The sequence below is a fragment of the Eschrichtius robustus genome, chromosome 5 (genome assembly GCF_028021215.1).
Source record: "Eschrichtius robustus isolate mEscRob2 chromosome 5, mEscRob2.pri, whole genome shotgun sequence".
Taxonomy (NCBI): Eukaryota; Metazoa; Chordata; class Mammalia; order Artiodactyla; family Eschrichtiidae; genus Eschrichtius; species Eschrichtius robustus.
In genome coordinates, this window is record NC_090828.1 from 16,852,873 (window position 1) to 16,871,716 (window position 18,844).

General features: G+C 40.7%; 1 protein-coding gene across 2 annotated transcripts in view; it reads left to right on the top strand.

Moving 5' to 3' along the window:
- EPHA4 (EPH receptor A4) overlaps positions 1-18,844 on the top strand; it is a 135,161-nt gene that overhangs the window by 90,646 nt on the left and 25,671 nt on the right. For both annotated transcript variants that reach the window (XM_068544353.1, XM_068544354.1), the window contains exons 6-8: positions 14,968-15,092; positions 16,106-16,265; positions 17,440-17,551. In XM_068544353.1, the coding sequence (XP_068400454.1) occupies positions 14,968-15,092; positions 16,106-16,265; positions 17,440-17,551 (397 nt within the window). The remainder of the gene's footprint in view (positions 1-14,967; positions 15,093-16,105; positions 16,266-17,439; positions 17,552-18,844) is intronic.

Genomic DNA, 18,844 nt, shown 5'->3' on the forward strand with positions numbered 1-18,844 from the left:
TTCCTAACAGGCCGCGGACCTGTAGCGGGGACCAGACCCTGGGGTTGGGGACCCCCTGGCTAACACCATCTCATTTTCCCCATTTAAAATAGGGGTAGGATTGCCATTACAGTATGTGATCAGGACCCTTCTTGCTTTGTTTTCTATTGGAAGCAAGAAGTACAAATACAGCAGAATCTTGCCATACGAACATTGAGTGTCTATAACCAGAACAGTGGTCATACATTTTAAAAAGCATAAGTTATGTTCACAGCCCTCCTTGTATACATCAATGCTGATTAGTCAACTCATTAAGGTGTGGCTCTAAGAGGCTGGTAATATATTTAAGAAATCTTGATATAATGTAAAAGTGTATTGTTTGGGGAGATTGATAGATGGGAAGCATCTCACTGTTAACTCTTCAAGGTTATAACCTGAACTGTATGAGTTCTTTGGATGATGGCTTTCACTCTTTCTCTTTTCTTCCTTCCTTCCTATTTTAGAACACACACGAAATAACGTTCATAAAACTGCTCATAGTGTAATGGAGCCCTGCTCCAACATCTTTCTTAGAGACCACGCTGTGGGACTATTTCTGGGTGAGATGTTGTTCTAATGAGGTCCTTCTGATATTTACAGATTGATTCCTGGTTGGAACTAGTAATACTGAATTTTACACTTCAGCAAGTTGTGTTAGAAAGGCCCCAGTGAGATGCTGTGAACCTCCTAGTTTTAAAAATAATCAGGTCCTAAAACAGTTATAACTTTCCTAATACATTCTTTGTTATTCTTTATGACTACAAAAGTCATCTTGGATTCTCAAGCACAGACCCAGTTGGAGACATCTATTGGCCTTAATGACATTTTAAAATTTCACATCTCGGTTGTTCTCAGCCTCAGTCTTATAATGCCTATAGGAGTTAAAACTCTGGCACATACAGTTTAGTTTCTGGCTGATACCCCCAAATTAAAAAAAAAAAATTAATTCTTTGGTTGGCAATTCCCAAGCTTAAAATCCCTTCTCATAAATTATGCTCTTTTTTTTAACCTCTATCCTAGCTTTCAAAAGAATTGCCAAAAAGATAGAGTTTCAAATAGGAGGGCTGCAAGAATACCATTTCATTGCTACATTTTTTGAGAGCATAGCATGTAGTGACCATGTGTATATGAAGCATTTTTAAAACATGCTGGCAGTAATTTAACCCCAAGGTCTCCGTGTCTCTACTCTCCCCTTACCAGTCACTTCTTTGTGCTTGTCTATATAGCCAGCAAGAAACTGAACGAGAAAGGTTTGGCTACAAATAAAACGAAGGCTTCCTTAGATAATACTAAACCCTAGTTCCTCAGCATGCTATGGTTCGTGGATATTGTCCCCTGAGTACGTTTCTCTGTGTTCAGAACTTTCCCAGACTTCCATATAGTGAAACCAAACTGAAAATAAGATGGAGAGGCTCAGTACTTTACCTGATTGGTCTTCTTCCTGTTTCTCTCTCTGTCTCTCTTTCTACTTATAACCTTCTACTTTACCATCCATGGCCATCACTTCTCAGTATTTAGCCATTGTTCTTTTCAGCCAAGCAACATTTGGACTTGGAAAAGTTCCGAGTAGCATACAACACATAGATTTGCAACCAAAATTGTATTGGAACGTTTCCTCTGCCTATCTCGTCCTGTCAGTGATCACCTGTAGCCTATAATTTCATGCTCCACTTTATTCTTTGTCAGATATTTTTCATCTCTGTTTTTTTCTCTTTTCTGCCTATGTGTTTCAAAATGCAATAACAAAAAGAAAGATGAGTTACTAAAAAGTAATTTCAAAGATAAAAATAACAATGGCTGGTGAAAATGCATACCATTTATGGAGCTTATATACTCAATTTAGGGTCGCCATGACTTTTTTTTTTTTTTTTTTTTTTTGAGCGTTCATGAGGTCTTTTAAAATAACCATTAGGAAGAATAGGTATCCTGTTCCAACTGTATATGTGATGGGGAGTTGGAGGATGGCTCAGGAGATGACTGATGGGACTCTGGACCTTTCTGTCTTTAGGTCATCTTCTTGTGTCTGGACTACATCATAAGTGGTCCAAGGCCTGACCATCTGGCAGCCATTGAGTGGCTATGGTAATGGAATTGGTCTCAGTCCAGGTCTTAGTCGACAGGTGTTCACATCATAAGTGACACTAATTGACTTCCTATCTTTCAACTTGGGAGACAGTGGACTGTCACCGAGACAGTGATGGGCAAGGAGTTATTCATGATATATTCAGGCTCCACTGAAAGCCAAGGAATTCAGTACCTTGAGCTGGCACCAACCTGGCACCTTGCAAATATTGTACTTGTCTCTTACGGGTTCCATTAACCTCAGAAATAAAAAATAGGAATCTAATTTCAATAGATTTACCATAACTCAGAATGGCGAATGCTGTTTTTCTGAGGTTACATGAGCCTCACGTGTTGAGGCTTTTTCTCTTTATTTTGTATCATAGTAATTAGATGCCTCCTATGAACATTTTAGATAAGGATGAAAAAAAGAAATTGGATCCTTGGCCTGTATGATAATATCAGTCAGGCTATCTGCTTTTATTTTGTAATTTTTTTCTTTGTTTGTTCTGGGGTTGATTACCAGGTCACTTATTCACAGCAAATGATACGGATGATACCCTTTGATGGAGAATTTAATAAGGCTATCTTCAATGCCCTTGTGAAATGGAAACCAATGTGAAGAAGTAACTTTGAGGCTTTCATTAACATAAATTTCAAAGCACAGAATTCAAGGGGCTTCATCCAACACATACCCTTTTCTGTTGTTCCAGGTATCTGAATCATAATTTATTCATGTCACTGGGGCCATGACCTGAGGGTGACTTGGCCTGACTTGGAGGAGATTATTAGTATTATTAGTATTAGCGTTATTAATATTTTGTTCCTTGAATTTTCCTAGGTTTATCTAAGGGCTTTTTCTTTTTAAACTACACAGACAATTTGGATGTCCCTGTGTAGCAAGTGGCAAAGCCATACTCCTGAATTAGTTATCGCACTTAAAAGTCAAGATGACAACAGCCTCAGTGGATCTATTTATTGAAGCAGACAGCCTCTTTTAGCAGAATGATCAATGTCTTACCTCTTTCTGAAAGGCTTTTCAGGCATAGGAAATTGTGAAGCATCTGATAGAGAGTAATGAACAAGGCTTTTTATTGGTCAGTTTCTGAAGTAGGCTTTTAAGCATTTCTGCCTGTAAATGTAGAAACCTGAGTGTGAAAGTAAAAGGCAAGAGCAAAGATTTACTGGGTGCATCTATCATCCTGGCTTTTAGAGTCTTTGTGATTAATACATCTTTAATTGGGGACTGATCTAGATGCCTTGGATGTCAGAAAGCTAAATGTTACAGCATTGTCTCATTGGTTCCTAACACAGCAGGACGATTAGCAGCTGTCTGAGTAACAAAAGAACCTGAAGCCCACAGCACAGCTTTTATTTTCCAGATTTGGAATGCCTGAAGCTCTCCAGTGGAGCTGACAGCTAAAGGAACAGAAGCCTTGGTTCACAGCAGCTAATCCTTTTCCGCTCTCTATGCTGTATTTCTGCTCACTAGGAGAAAACTTTTCCTTGACACCATCCTTCATATTCCAGGTTAATTTCAGAGGGCATTGTTTGTCATGGAGGGGGCTATATTGCCTAGGACTCTTCATTCTAAGCAAGACACATAAAACAATTTCAACTAAGAGTTTATACAAGATACTTTCCAACATACTGAGACGCAATGAGAAGATTCATCTTCCTAGAAGCGTTCAGAGGAAAAATATTTATTTAATTTTTTTCTGTTGTTGCTAGATTTACCCTGTTCTCTTATCTTAAAAAGGTTGTCTTGCTCAGACAAAGTCTTAAAAATCGACTTCCAGTGGAAAGACTTGTTTTCCTGTTTGCCTCAAACTGGCACTCTTACTTAACAGGAAATACACACTGAATCCTGCCATGCTTCTGTTGGCAAGTGTTGGACTATCCTTGTCAGAACCTGCCAACAGATTTCTTAGTAAGCAAACAGAAAGTAAAACAAGCAGCTCTCAGACGAAACAGAAGACGCACTTGTATTGCATCAGAGACACTCGGGTTCTCCCTAAGTCATTCCCAGTTAATTCTGGGGGGTGTGGCCTTGGTTTCACATTGAGACATCACTCACTTGTAATTCTACACTAATGGAATGGCTATCCATGTAAGAATATGAATTCAAGAGAGTTATTTTGAAAAGAAAAACAGGCATTTAAAGAATGCATTTTCTTTACTGCGGAAAGCAGCAATTGCTGTATGGCTCAGGTATTAAATATAGCGATTAAATAGTTATAAAAGCCCTAATTTGCAAAAATGTGCATCTTTCATGGCACTTTCAGATTTTTTTACCCCAGAGGGTTAACTAAAAATTGTGAATGGGTCTTTCTATTATTAGTTTTAATAGTCCATCTTTTATACTCTTAGCTAACACTTTTATTTGTTCTTTAACCTTTTTATTGAAAAATACATACACATACAGAAAAGTAGACAAGACAAATGTATCGTCAATGAATTATTGCAAAGCAGACATCTCTGTGACCAGCAACCAGGTCAAAGAATAGAACGTTGCCAACCTTCCAGAAGCCTGCCTGCCTTTTGCCCCCCACTTCTTCCCTAACTCCAAATACTATTATTTTATTTTGTAACTAAATTTTCAGTTTCAGGTGATTCTCTTCTTAGCTCTGTAGGTACTTCTGAGATTATTCATCACCAAAGCTTTACACTTTGTCTATTAACGGGGATCATGTCGAATTTATCTCTGGATTTCTGGCAACCAACCATGTACATAGATGGCCCTGAACCTAACATATAGCAGACCTAACATTTGCTCTGTTACTGATGCAGCTGATGCTGTGCAAGAAGAGACCGTTTAGCCTTCAAATCTCGAATTTCTTATCAGTGAAAGAAGGGGAGAGACTAGAGGCTTTTACAGATCAGTGGTTGAAAATGTGGGCTCTAGGACCTGACCTTTGAATTCATCACTTACGAGCTATAACTTGGGGCAAGTTGTTCAAACTTTCTTTACCTTGTTTTTCTAACCTATAAAATGGAAATAATAATAGTACTTGCCTCAGAGGGTATTTGTGAGGATTATATGAATTAATCCACGCAAGAGATTGAAAACAATGCTTGGCACTTACCAGTTACTCCGTAAACGCTAGTTGAGTGTGTGTGTTTACAGACATGTGATATGGAGAGAGGATCACGTACTTTCGAGTCAGGCAGACTTGGGTTTAAAAATCTAATTTTATAGCTTTGGTCAAATCATTTCATTTCCTTGTGCTGCAGGAGTTTCCAAATAGAAAATCAAAGGTGCTAATGATAACTGTGGACTTCAGAGAGTTGCAAGGATTAAATGATGTTAAGTGTGTGAAAGTGCCTTGCAGAGGAGGCCAAAAGCATATTTTTGCTCATTTGCCCATTCTTCTCTGTTTAGCTCTGATTCACGTAGCCCAAGTCTTTACCTGCATGAGCTGTCAAGTATGCAGTGAAAACAACTCTTTTCTAAAAAGAAAACTAAACCAAGCCATTTTGAGAACCCTGCTGTCTTTTCCCATTTCCCATTAAAACAAGCTCAGCTGAATCTTTCTGCCCAACATTTTGCGATTCTGCGGAATTCGGTCACTGTTAGAAGATACGGGGCTGTGCTTGTGTCTTGTGTCCCTGCAAAGCTGCACAGTCTGTTCCTGGCATTGTTGACCCCCAGGGCAGCAGCACTCGGCCAGTGTCTCACAGACAAGTGGCTCTCCGCTCGCTGTGGGTGCCCAGGAGCTGGAGTTTCCAAGAGGGAGACCATTCAGGCAGCTTTCAAGTGCAGCTCAATCTTCTGCAGGCCACGGTACTCCTACACTTTATTTTAGTTATTGTATGAAGATGTTATCGCAGCTCTTCCTCGACTTATAATGGGGTTACTCCCCAATAAACTCACTGTAAGTTGAAAATACATTGAATACACCTAACCTATCAAACATCATAGCTTAGCCTCGCCCACCTCAGATGTGCTCAGAACACTGATGTTGGGCAGAGATCATCTAACACAAAGCCTATTTTATAATAAAGTGTTGAATTTACTGAATACTGAAAGTGAAAAACAGTACGATTTTCTGAGCACATCTGCTAGCCCGGGAAAAGATCAAAATCCAAAATTCGAAGTACGGTTTCGACTGAATGCACATTGTCTTCACGCTATCATAAAGTCGAAAAATAGCAAGTCGAACCACAGTCATCGTAAGTCTCGGACCATCTGTAGATGAAGATGCCCCTTTTTTCCCTGAATGGCTCCACTTGACCTGAATGGGCTGCTGTCACCCCAAATGTCAGTTAGCAGGTTAACACGATAGAAAATTGTTTCCTGCTCAAGTCACATCCAGTTGGTGGTGAAGAGGGGGCGGGTCTATGGGGAGCTTCCAAGATGGACATGAGCACCAACATGGAGCTGGCAGATTGTGGGTTAGAGAGGATGGAGAGTCCCAAGGGAGCTATTTATGTGATAGATCTAGAAGGGGAGTCACTACTTCAACCCACACCCAGAACTCAGGGACGTGAACCATCCTACATGTGAAGAGATCTAGGAAATGTAGACCTTGTCTAAGCAGCTCCATCCCAGAAACATTTATGGGAGGGGAACTCCCATTTTTGGGCGGTTAGCCACAGAGGCCTATCCCAAGACCTTCAACTTCTGTATGCAAACATTTAATGTAAAGGCTAAGAATTGCATCACATTTCATTATTTAAAATGTGGGTGATAGCTCTCTATAAAGAATTTGCCTGAGATAATCTGCCACCCATTTCTCTGCAGAAACAACAGTCTGAGTTAAACGCTTTGTAAAGTCTTGCTCTTGGATCACTTAGTTAAAGCACCATTAATGTCCCCAGATCAGATTCTGTCCCTCACTGGAAGCACAGGTCTGTCGTATCTTTTGGCAAATGTTACTGTACCCTGCTTTATGTATTTGTTTAAAATAGATTCTGTATGTACTGACCTTGGAAATCATTTTATGGGAAAATGCATCCCTCATACATTTTAAGTATAAGCTTAATATTAATATTTCCATATTTAAATATAAATGAACTTCATTTAATTCAGTCTCCTGAAGACTTTAGTTGAGAATTTGGCTCCACGTCTCTTGTTGAATAGGAAAATAATTCCGTATCAATTTTAGCATAATCAAGTTTTTCCATACCTTTTGTCTGTTTGTTTTAAAAACAGTTTCACTTCTTGACTATGAGAAAATGTGCTTAGGTACTTATTAATGGTACAGCAGCTGAAAGCTATAGGGTGCAGAGCTGAGTTCTTACAACATCAGTGATGTATTCAGGGAGGGTGGATACGGATTGAGTCTTTTAATGATTTTTATCTAAGGATTAGCAGAGGGCTAATCCAGCTGATTGACTGAATGTAGTGCAAACAAGATCGTGTGTCTAGGAAAGCACTCTGTGCACTGTTGAGTGCTATGAACTACTGCAATATCATAGTAAAAAATAAAAGTTGCTCAGTGCTGTTTGGTGCCATAGGTAGTGCAAAGCTCAGAGGAAGAATCCTGTCCTCCCTTTGGTGGGACGTGGAAGACAGCAATTAATATTAGCACCCGAGTTCTTAGCGTCTCTGCAATGGCAAAACCCTTAATCACAAGGATATCATTAGTGCTCTGAAGCATTTAATTTTGATGCTTGACAGCATTTTAAAATGCACCAACCTTTGATAAAGAGCAAATCAGAGCTGTGGTGTTGAAATGAAAAAGAAAGAGGGAACAAAAACCACCTTAAGCTCCAAATAATTCAGTCTAAATATGCTATTTGCATTAAGCAGAGCTATGTATAAACTGGGGGCTTATTTTTCCTATCAGGGAAAGACCCCTTAGGTAAACATCACCTCTTTAAATTCAGATCCTGGGGAGGGAAACAAAACTCTGCGGAGGTTAAAGACGTCTTCCCTCCAAATGATGGGCTTGAGAACCACTGGCATCCTTGGCTTTAGGTTTCTGAAGGTCCATAAAGGGCCATTTTCACTCTTCCTTGTCCACAGGCTGGAGACCTTTTGTTGCATCTGTTTATTTCCTGCCTTATTCCTTTCTCCCCGCTAATTTGAACCAGTAATGAAATGCAGTGGGTCTTTTCAGCTGTGTTCCCCACCCAAGGTCCCCCAAACTCTATAATTCAATGCTTGTGATGCAGGACCCAAGAAGACAGTTTTACAGCCCACAAGTGAAGGACTATAGTGACTCCTTCCTCCCTTTCTTTTCTCCATGTCTCTTTTTCTCTTCATCGTATTGGGGTGTCACAAGGACCAAACTGCTGCAGTAAAATGACTTGTAGGTGTTTGATGGCAAGTCATTGAGGAAGTGAATAAAAGAAAATTGCAGCATTCACATCGGTGGGGAGCGGTTAGAACTGCTGAGCTTTGAACCAAAGAAGGTGAAATTTACCATTTTCCTAAAAGGAGCCACCTCTGTTTGACATCAAAGCACCTCCTGCAATTCTTCATTGTGAGACGCACGACTGTTAGAAAGTCGTGATGGAGCCCCAAATCTATGCTATTTCTGTTTATCCAAAACACACATAGAGATAAAACCCACCTGTGACTTCTGGATGCGCTGTGGTCTGCTCTCAGACCAAAAGTAATCACAGGTACATAGCCAATGCGGATTCTACGGAGAAAGCATTCTCAGTTTCTCAAGGGTATGTATTATTTTGAATACAGAATTATTTGATGGGGAGAGAATTTATCTTGGCTTCCTAGTGGAAAGCTCAGATCATTCAGCCTCAAGCTTCGGTAAAAGTTTCCTTTTATCCTCTTGAGTTTTTGCTCCATCTTTAAAAAGTGATATTTTCCTACCATTTTACTTGTTTCCAGTGGGTGCGTGGAAGGACAGTCTGTTTCACACCCTTAATCTTGCTGTTCCTCCCCTGACTGCAGAGGGCACTCTACTTGGTTACCCTGACACTTCAACAATGATGTCCTTTCCGTGGGATTTCAAGGATAGATGCGGTACTAAGGGCTGCCCCTGGTGGTGACTTTGCTTACACTAGTGCGTCTTTAGAGATAACTCTGGTCTTGTCAAACTAGGGGGCTGCTTGGGGCTCTTTCTGGATTTAGGATTCTAACTTGAAGGGAATCTCAACACCACTCACCTTTGTAGTTAGGAAGTCCGGAAAACTATTTGCATATGTCCTCCAGATACAGAGGAGAAATACCGAACATATTGTCAATGCCCTCGTCCAGGGAATGAGCAGTTTCTCAAAATGCTGTCTGTAACAGGTGCAGTGAAAACTAGTTTTAATGTTAACTTATTTTTGAATGACATTTTAACAGCCTGTGTGTTCGACAAAAGTTCAGGAGCGCCAAAAACCCCTTAGGAAACAGAGACTCCATTTAAAATTAGAATTGTCATTTGCCTCACTCCTGATTGTCAAAATCTTAGTTAACCTAAATAGCAACACCAAACCCACAAAAGGTCATCTGAAACAGGTGCAGATATAAAGTTGTTTTAGGGATGACTTACTTCTGATACTTTATATTTAGAAAACATTTTGCTGGCTACAAAGAGTTTTTTTAGGTTTATTTAAACATTTAGTTCACCTTTATTCATTCGACAAATTTATTGAGCACCCACTGTATGCCAGACAAGATCTTGAAGAGCGGGCATATAGAGATAAGTCTTGTGCTTATGGATTGTACATTCTAATAGCCTACATGCTTGTGTCTGAAAGGAAGGTGTTTTACAGATGGGAGAACAGAGGCAAGGAAACTTGAGTAACTTGTCCAAGATGGCAGCTAGTAAATTTCAAACCTGGATTTTTATCCAAAATCCTTTTTAAATTCATTGATTTTTCCCATCAAATTAGTAAAATGAAGACTACTTCGCATGGATCAGGATGCTTTTTCATCTTTACCTCATTTCACGTGTCCTAAATGAGCCCTCTGCCCCCACAGAACCAAGGTGCTAGTGATTTCCTGAACTTTCCAGTCACATGTGCAGCAGGGCAGCTCTGATCAGCCATCCTCTCCCCTTTCTGCTTCTTGTTTGCCCAGCAAATCAATCTGGACCACACTTCCCCAACCTTAGTCCAAATCCTCCGTGGTTCTTTCTGTAATCCACAATGCACTCCTCCACATTCTGGCTTCTTATCCCAGTTACTGCCTGTTTAGTCAAGTACTGTTGAAGTTTTAAAACATGAATGCCTATTTAGCTCTACTTTAAGTTCCTCAAGCAAAGGCTTAAAGGACATCTGTAGAATGATTGAATGATGATTGATGTGTCAGCATGATTTGTAAGTAAAAAGAAGAGGAAATGGAGGCCATGTTTTGGATTCAAAACTACTGAAATCCCCTTGAGAGTAATAGGAAAAGGTGGTCTCAGACATCTGCATCTCAGGACAGGAAAATGGGCATTGAACATTCTGCTCTAAAAATTTGAAAATGAAGGGCTGGTTTGAATTAAACCACAAATCTTTCTTTAGAAACTGCCCTTTAGGAGTTCTTGCCTTTGTGATTTTTGCATCCATCCGTCATGATTCTCTAACCACACTGCCGTCAACTAGCACAACCAGCTCTTCTGGTTGTGTGTTACGTCAAAATTCTAGCCATTAAAGGAAGGCTGCTTATGTCCAGGGGCACAAAAGTTTCCTTAAAGCAAACATCTCTTTTTTATGAAGGAAGTCTGTGGGTAGGGAGGAATGCCTTTCAGTCTAAGATGTGCCTTTTTCCTATAATGAGCATACTTACATCAACCCTCAGCTTCCTGCCAGCTTCTCTCACTCTTCTGCAGGTGTATTATGTGTCTGAAGACACGGTATAATGAGGAAGCCTCTTACTTCTCCCCATTGTCGTGATAAAACTTGGATAAGAAGGTTAGCAGGAACTGTTTCTCGAGTTCTAGAAAATTGATTCTCTGGGTTGACACTAAAGAGTGTCTTCTCTGTAAGACTATTAAAAAATTATCTGTCTTCTTTTTTTTTTTTTCAGTTAAGAGGCTAAAGGATAAGATGGCACTTAATTGGATACCAAAGATTGTATTTAATTTAGCTTTGTTTGCCCGTTTCCGTCTTTGCCCTGTTCCATTGGTGCTCATTAAGTTTGTGGTTAGTGGAGGAGGAAGAGCCAAGTCTCGATAAGGTTTGGGAATGTAAACTGGGAGGCAAGCAGGACCTTTCTTCTGCTTGGTCTTTTTATGTGGACCAAAATTCCCGGTATGATGAGAAGCCTTCTTTTGAACTAAGGCACTGATTTGTCAAAGCTCCTGTTAAACCATGTATCTGGGACGAGTGTTCAATCTGTTATTTTATTAGTCTATTATCTCCTCTGCTAATTCTGCTGGCAAAGGGCAGAGCCCTGAGGTACTGGGACTCAGGATCCAAAACACTTCTAAACCGAGTAGGGTTTGGCCGTGTTTACCAAAGTGTGGAAGCATACCAATGGTGGCATCAGAGACGATTTTAGGGGAGACCCAGATGGGACGTTATGTAATACTGAGTTGCTCTGTGTGAAAGTTAGTTCCTTTTCCATTCTCTCTCAGTTCTGCTTTCTCTAAGGTCAGAATCTCAAATTGGTGTCAGGATTATCCTTAATGCTTCTCTAACACTGGCTAATCTCTTTTTTTGGCAAAGCATAGAGAGGCAAGAGCATTTATGTATTTTTTTTTACATTGTATTAATTATACTATTATTACATATTCTTTTTTTTTTTAATTTATTTATTTATTTTTGGCTGTGTTGGGTCTTCGTTTCTGTGCGAGGGCTTTCTCTAGTTACGGCAAGTGGGGGCCACTCTTCATCGCGGTGCGCGGGCCTCTCACTGTCGGGGCCTCTCGTTGCGGAGCACAGGCTCCAGACGCGCAGGCTCAGTCGTTGTGGCTCACGGGCCTAGTTGCTCCGCGGCACGTGGGATCTTCCCAGACCAGGGCTCGAACCCGTGTCCCCTGCACTGGCAGGCAGATTCTCAACCACTGCGCCACCAGGGAAGCCCTACATATTCTTTAATGTATATATTATTTTTATTTGTATGGTTACCTGCCATTGATTGCACGTGATAACTGTAGAGGGAAGCTTTCTTTCGAGAAATAAAGTATGTCGTCTTAAGAAAATTGTTATTTAAATCGTAGTCCAAGTTGCAGAGGGATGTGGCAGCAGTTACTTGGGTGGCATGAGAAGACTGATGCTTGGGAACCACTGGGGGAGGGAAATGATTGAGAAATGCCATTGCCAAATGCCTCCTCTAGCGAAATGAGCCACAGGCAGGCACACAAGGCACGGTGATGGCTTCCAGATGTAGAGTTGGAAGCTGTATTGGATGCAGGGTAGGAAAGGCGAGGAAAGAACCCTTATGCGGCTTGTAACATGGGAGGGCATCTTCTCTCCAAAGTGGCAGTGTGGCAAAGCCCAGTTTTTCCCAAACTGGTGCTTTTCTTGCCAAAGAAGTTAAGAAGCTCTTCTCCAGGGGGAGGAATAACTGCCTATTGACTGTAACGCGCGTCCCTGTTTTAGGTCTGATTCTCAATCTCACTTGGTCATGGGTTGCTTTTGTCACTATGGCCTGATAAAAATGCTCTTCTGAAAAAGAGCTGTTTGGAAAGAATTCAGACTTTGCAGCCACACAGCATCATACTTTTTATAAATTACCATGATTTATTCTCCTTTACCCTTTAATCTCATTTTCCTCCATTTTTATAACAGCTGACTAAGCATACACTCTCGGTTTCTCTTCACGTTTGTGCCTATGAATTTTCCAAGGAGGGCTGCATTAGGAATATCCGATTAGTTAACACGATGATATTGTTAGCTGCCTGTCTGAGATTTTGTGAGCACTCGTTGGAGCTCATATGCCCTTTGAATGGCCACAGGAACACTGCCGCTCCAACTCCCAAAGTGGAAATCAGGTTCATTTCCCACATGCAATAATTTAGGGATAACCCAACCAGAGAGAAACCATCTTAGTTCATCAGTGCGCTCACTCCAAGGGCAGCCAGGCGATTCTTTCCCGAGAAATCTGTCTGATCAAGATCTGATCCAGAACATTTCTGAGTGTTAGTTCATTTTATAACTTTATGATTTTCCTCCCTCCTGCTTTCTTTCTAACGGCCTCACTTTTCTATTCCATTTCCCAATCCTGAACATCAGAGTTGGAAGAGCCCCTTTTTATGGAGTGGATGCTAAAGGGCTCTGTTAGGCAATATGTTTATTAACTGGAGTGAAATGGCTTTTCACAGCCAGGCAACCTTCCTAGCCTCCTTGCTATCTCTGTATTTAAGAAAGTCACTCCTTGCATTGTGCTGGACAATGGCTCTGTGTCAACCAGTAAAGAAAGAGAGAGAGAAAACGTGGGGGGCTGCAGGGGAGCCTTAACACAGCTAATGAGCGCATTTCCGGTTTGCATTATCCTCAGGTGTTCAGTGGCTTTCGTATGTCTGCTGCGTGTCTCTCTGTTCACTCAGTTTGCTGTTACTAACATTGGGGTTGCCTTTGATGGAGGATGTATGTATTCGCTGTATCGAAAAGTCACTTGTGTTTATGCCTGAGATCCAATCTGGAATAGCTTTGGGGGCGGGGGTGTGGGGGGAAAAGGAGAAGGAGAAATAGGGAAGAGAGTGTGTGTGTGTGTGTGTGTGTGTGTGTGCGCGCGCGCGTGTGTATTACCATCTCAAGGCACCCCTAACAGAGATGCCAGGCTGTCAGATGGTCCCCTCCAAGAGGTGCTCTCTGCTGGATTAGCTTGAGCAGGAAGAGTCCCTTGTGTGACATGTAACTTTGGTGTATCTGGTTGTGTCCCTTGCCACCAGCACACCTGTCAGATGTGATCAGAGGGTTTGCAGCTAGTCCCATTCCATTTTCAGATAATTTATTTTACTTTTTCTCTTTTTCTTCCTCTGAGTTAGGATTTGGCAGTTGTGTGTGTTGGGGAAGAGCAGGAAGATGACCCAGCACTACTCTGTTGTTCCTCAGTGGCCACTTTTGGACGTTTGTTTTCATATATATTCACAATTTGAGAATGAATAAAAATATACATTCAATTAAGGAAAACCTCTACTATCTGGTTCTATAGCAGCTTTGTTAGCACAGATTTCGTGAACGCTCCCTCTTCTTCCTGGAGATGGCACATTTGTGCCATTGTTGGTCACCGCAGAGCTTGGTAACAGCTGGCTGGAGATGCGACCGCCACAGTGGCGAAGCAAGGGTTAGGGTAGGTAGCCTGGGTTGATAAAAGTTTCTGCTCCCCATCCCTGATAATACACCCGGTGGAGGACGGCTTTTGTGTCTTTCTCAGTGGAAAGAAGAAGATTTGCTACTCAGCAGGCAAAAGCAATATTTCAACTCTTGTAAAATAGTTGCAAAATGCCATATATGTCCAGAGAGACTATCATGGCTTTATTTGTGTTCTACATTATTTGCCTGGTTGTGTTCAAGCTGGAAACTCTTACTGTAATTAAGCAATACTTTTATTTATATTGGAAAGTATGTAAATTGTTTGCCTTCTGGCATTCCCTACAGTACTCTTGGAAGAGTTGCAAAGTCTCTTGTATAAAATTAAAGACCAATAACACAGCACTCAATTCTTTGGAGGTAGAATGAGATGCAGTTTCTCTGAGCTTAAGAGGAGATTTTCCAAAGGTTTTCATGGCTTGCAAAAAAATAAACAAGCAGATAGCATTCTCTATACCTATGGCCTTTCTGAGGAATGGCTGCAGGTGCTGTAGAGGTGATACTGTAAGGCCCATGGACTTACCAGACTACTTCAGAGATTGTCTTTTTAAGACAAACCATATACAAAAAAATATTGGAAAGAACCATAAAATGGTATGCTTTTGTACTAGGGAAGAGGAAAACGGGGATCTGGCAGAAGACAAGACAATCCTTCACAGTTTTCTAAAATAAGATGATATTATTGACGGATGCCACCAATTTTTCCCCCTAAAATAAGATATCTTTTTTTTTTTTTTCCCCCACTAGCACCCTCATCCATTGCTTTGGTCCAGGCTAAAGAAGTTACGAGATATAGTGTTGCTCTGGCTTGGATGGAACCAGACCGGCCCAATGGGGTGATCTTGGAGTATGAAGTCAAGTATTATGAGAAGGTATCACTTGAATAAGCAAGGTTCTTCTCCTTTCTTCCCCCCAACCCCTCTTTCCTTCCCTCCTTCCTTCCTTCCTTTCTTTTTCTCTGTAGTTTTGGTCAGTTATAAGTCCTGGAATACTAGTAAATCTCAAAACCAAATGCATTTGCTTCCCAATCAAATCCAATTATGAATTTTATGTATTAAGTTGCTAATCTTAAAAAAGAGAAAAAATACATTATGTTCTAATATAACTATATTTTTTCTTTCTAGTCCTGCAAATCAAGATAGCTAAGCTAAGATCTAATCTATAAACCTTCTATCAGGAAGAGTGACTCATAGAAGTTGAAATAATGATCTGTTTAAGTAGATCACTGCTATTCAGAATCAAGGTGTGGATTATGATGACTTTTAATAGAAAATAAAGGAAAGCAAATTACATTCTTCAGCCTCTTAAAGTATAGAACGACATTATTTTTTGCAAATAAGTTGTCTCTTAAAGGACAGCATTCTGAAGAGAGCTATTTGCATTCAAGGTTGTCTAGAAAATGAACAATTGTCTTCCCTTTCTTTTTAAAGGTAGTCACTTATTGGTTTCCTTATTAAAAGCAGAAAGGGGACAGGAATTTTTTTTTTTTTTTTTTGAAACCAGATTATAACATTTTTGACATTTTCTAGGATGGAAAATAGAAAAAGAAAAGGGACCTTCTTGCAGTAGTTATTTCTGTGAAATTGCTGGGTGTGGAGTGAGAAAAGCCATCAACCATCATCTAATGTTCTTTTCAAAAAAAGATATGGATAAAGATCTGGATATGGTCAGTGTCAATAGCGATCATACCTGAACTCCACATTTCTTTCAACATCTAAGTAACAATAGTACTTCTAACATTGAACTGAATATAGTGTTTAGAGTTTATCAATCTTCATTTACTTTCAACCTCTGAGTGGACTGGCTTGGCTGCTTTAATACTGTATCAGAGTAAGTGGGGGATTTATTTTGCCACTTTCCTTAATTTTATCCTCTCGTAATGTAGGATCAGAATGAACGAAGCTATCGGATTGTTAGGACGGCTGCCAGGAACACGGATATCAAAGGCCTGAACCCTCTGACTTCCTATGTTTTCCATGTCCGAGCCAGGACAGCAGCTGGCTATGGAGATTTCAGCGAGCCCCTGGAGGTCACAACCAACACAGGTAACGAGTTCTGAGATTCTTTGTACAATCCAGGGCAAATCCCATTATGGTGAACTAAGAAGCTATACAAATTTTTGGTTAGGCAAACATTTTGCTGCAAAGGCTATTGCTTGAAATTAGATAGCCAGTGTCTGTAACTTAGCACACCTCTTGCTATTTAGAGAAGAACATTTTTCATAACCGTATCTGATCTGTCTTTTCATATGATTGAAAGACGTCTATCTTTCTCCTGTGTTGAGCCTTCCATAAACCATGAAAACTGGGATTGCCCAACTGGCTAATGGACAGTTGCATAACTATCTTACATTAAGCTAAGGAGTTTTCTCCCTGGGAAGATTAGAGAAGGTACCAATTTTTTTTTTCTCTCCTATTTATTTCTAGGAATCTGTTCAAATGAAGTCAGATCAGTTTTTTTAAAAGCCCCTCTAGACAACTACATCAATCTTTCAACATTGTGAGTTGGACCAACTGGATGATTGAATCAAAATGTTAATAGAGGGCATACCTATGAATAAGCAATTTACATAAGACATCTCCCCTCCATAATTAACAAACCAAAATTGAGCCTACTGGATAAGGAGCTGGTGGGGCAGAATTTTCTACGTTAGTTCTAGAAAGTAATTTTATTCACAAATTATTAAATAGAATATGAATGAAAACAGAAAGAAAGTACTCTAGAATAAAATCTGAAGGGGTTTGACATCCTTTGCGATTATCCTGGAAGGCTTCAAGGAGAAAGTGGCTTTTGAACTGGGCAATAATAGACAGGTTTTTTATAGATGGGGTGTGAGGATGCAGTGGAGGGGTCATTCAAAACTGCTTGTCCTTTTGGAAATTTCCAGGTGTCTTTCTCACTAAGGAATTCATCAGATCCTTAATAAGTAAGAGTTTGGGCTGAGACTAGAAAGAAAAAAAAAGAAAAAGCAATGAGTGGAAATGTTTACCACAGGATTTAATGAGTCTTCTGGTTGGAGTTCTTCATACAATTATAAAAAAGAATGTCTTAGTCTCATTAAGGCTGTCTTAGAAGATGCCGTTGTGTGAATACTTAACGTAGAGCAAGATAGGCTGTGAGCATTTCAAATGGCTTCAGAGAGTTGAAACTTGTGACAGTCAGAAGTTCCAGCTCTTAGGACCTTGCCCAAGGTGATCCTTGTGTAACTGTCTTTGCCAGTGCCTTCCCGGATCATTGGAGACGGGGCCAACTCCACCGTCCTGCTGGTCTCTGTCTCCGGCAGCGTGGTGCTAGCGGTTATTCTTATCGCCGCTTTTGTCATCAGCAGGAGGTAAGCACTTAAGCCACTCACTGCCCCTGACCCCCTTCCCAAGTTTTTATGAGGGAGCTTTTTGTCTCCTCCACACAAAGCTGAGGCTTTTGATTAGCATCATAAACATGGCATTTGCAGCACAAGCTCCCTCCTCTTTGCTTTGATCTCCCCACCCCGCTGCTAGAGCTGCGGGCTGGACCCTGGTGGCAACGCTCACCACTGAGAGTCCTGGAAAGACCCAACTGATTCCAGGAAACTAAGCTGAAAAGCAGGCCATTGGGAACTTTCTAGATATTCTAGGCTGTAAGGTGTTACATTTATACCTCTCTTAAGCCTGAACTGACTGCCAAAGGCCAAAAAAAAAAAGCCATCTAAAACTTAGACCTCAGATTTGAGCTCTGCTCTTTGTCAGCTGTGTTACTTCACCTCTTTGAGTCATTGTTTCCTTTTTGTAAAATAGGGATAATAAAATATCTGCCTCTAAGAGTTATTGACAGGAGAGTTTTGAAAGGCAAAGTAGATAATCTGGCACACAGAGAGGACTTCAACATGATACTGGTTCATAATAACAGTAACCAAAGCAAAGAAGTGGGCATTCCTTCTTCCCTTAGGAAAAGCCATCGACATTTCCAGAGAGTTTCCTTTGAGCACTTCGTGGGCTTGGCATTGTTCTTGGAAATGGATCTAAAACAGCAATTACTTATTCTATGAGAGTTTACACTCTAACTTGATACTTGAAAAACAGTCTAGAAAAGAGAGACAGAAAGAGCTTGACAGCATATTCTTTTGTGTGTGTGTGTGTGTGTGTGTGTGTGTGTTACAATAAAACTTTATTTACAAAAACAGGTGGTGAGCCGGATTTGGCTGAGGGCCATACTTTGCCAACCCCTGAGCTTGACAGCATATTCTTTTGATCCAGTTTTTCTTATTATCATTGCCTCCATCAATTATTAACACTGCCTGGAGCTTCCAGAAGAATGGAGGGGGAGGGGGTTTGGGGGAACAGCTGCTCATCTTCAATGTGTGTCCACATCTAGGTCCTCTTTGTCTCACGTGTGAGAATCTTCCCCTTCTCCAACCTTTACCTGCCCCCCCACCCCCCATGCCATCAACTGTTTTACAACGTGGGGCTTTTAAGAAAAAAGCAGAACCTGGGGATGTCAAAATGATCCTCTTAAATATAAATCTTTTCATGTCATAGAAGAGGAAACTGATACTCAGAAAGGTATAGTCCTTGTCTGGAGTCACTATATTGCTTTAGTGGTAGGTCTGTTACTGGACCCCCAATAGCCGTGCTTGGATCTCAGGCCA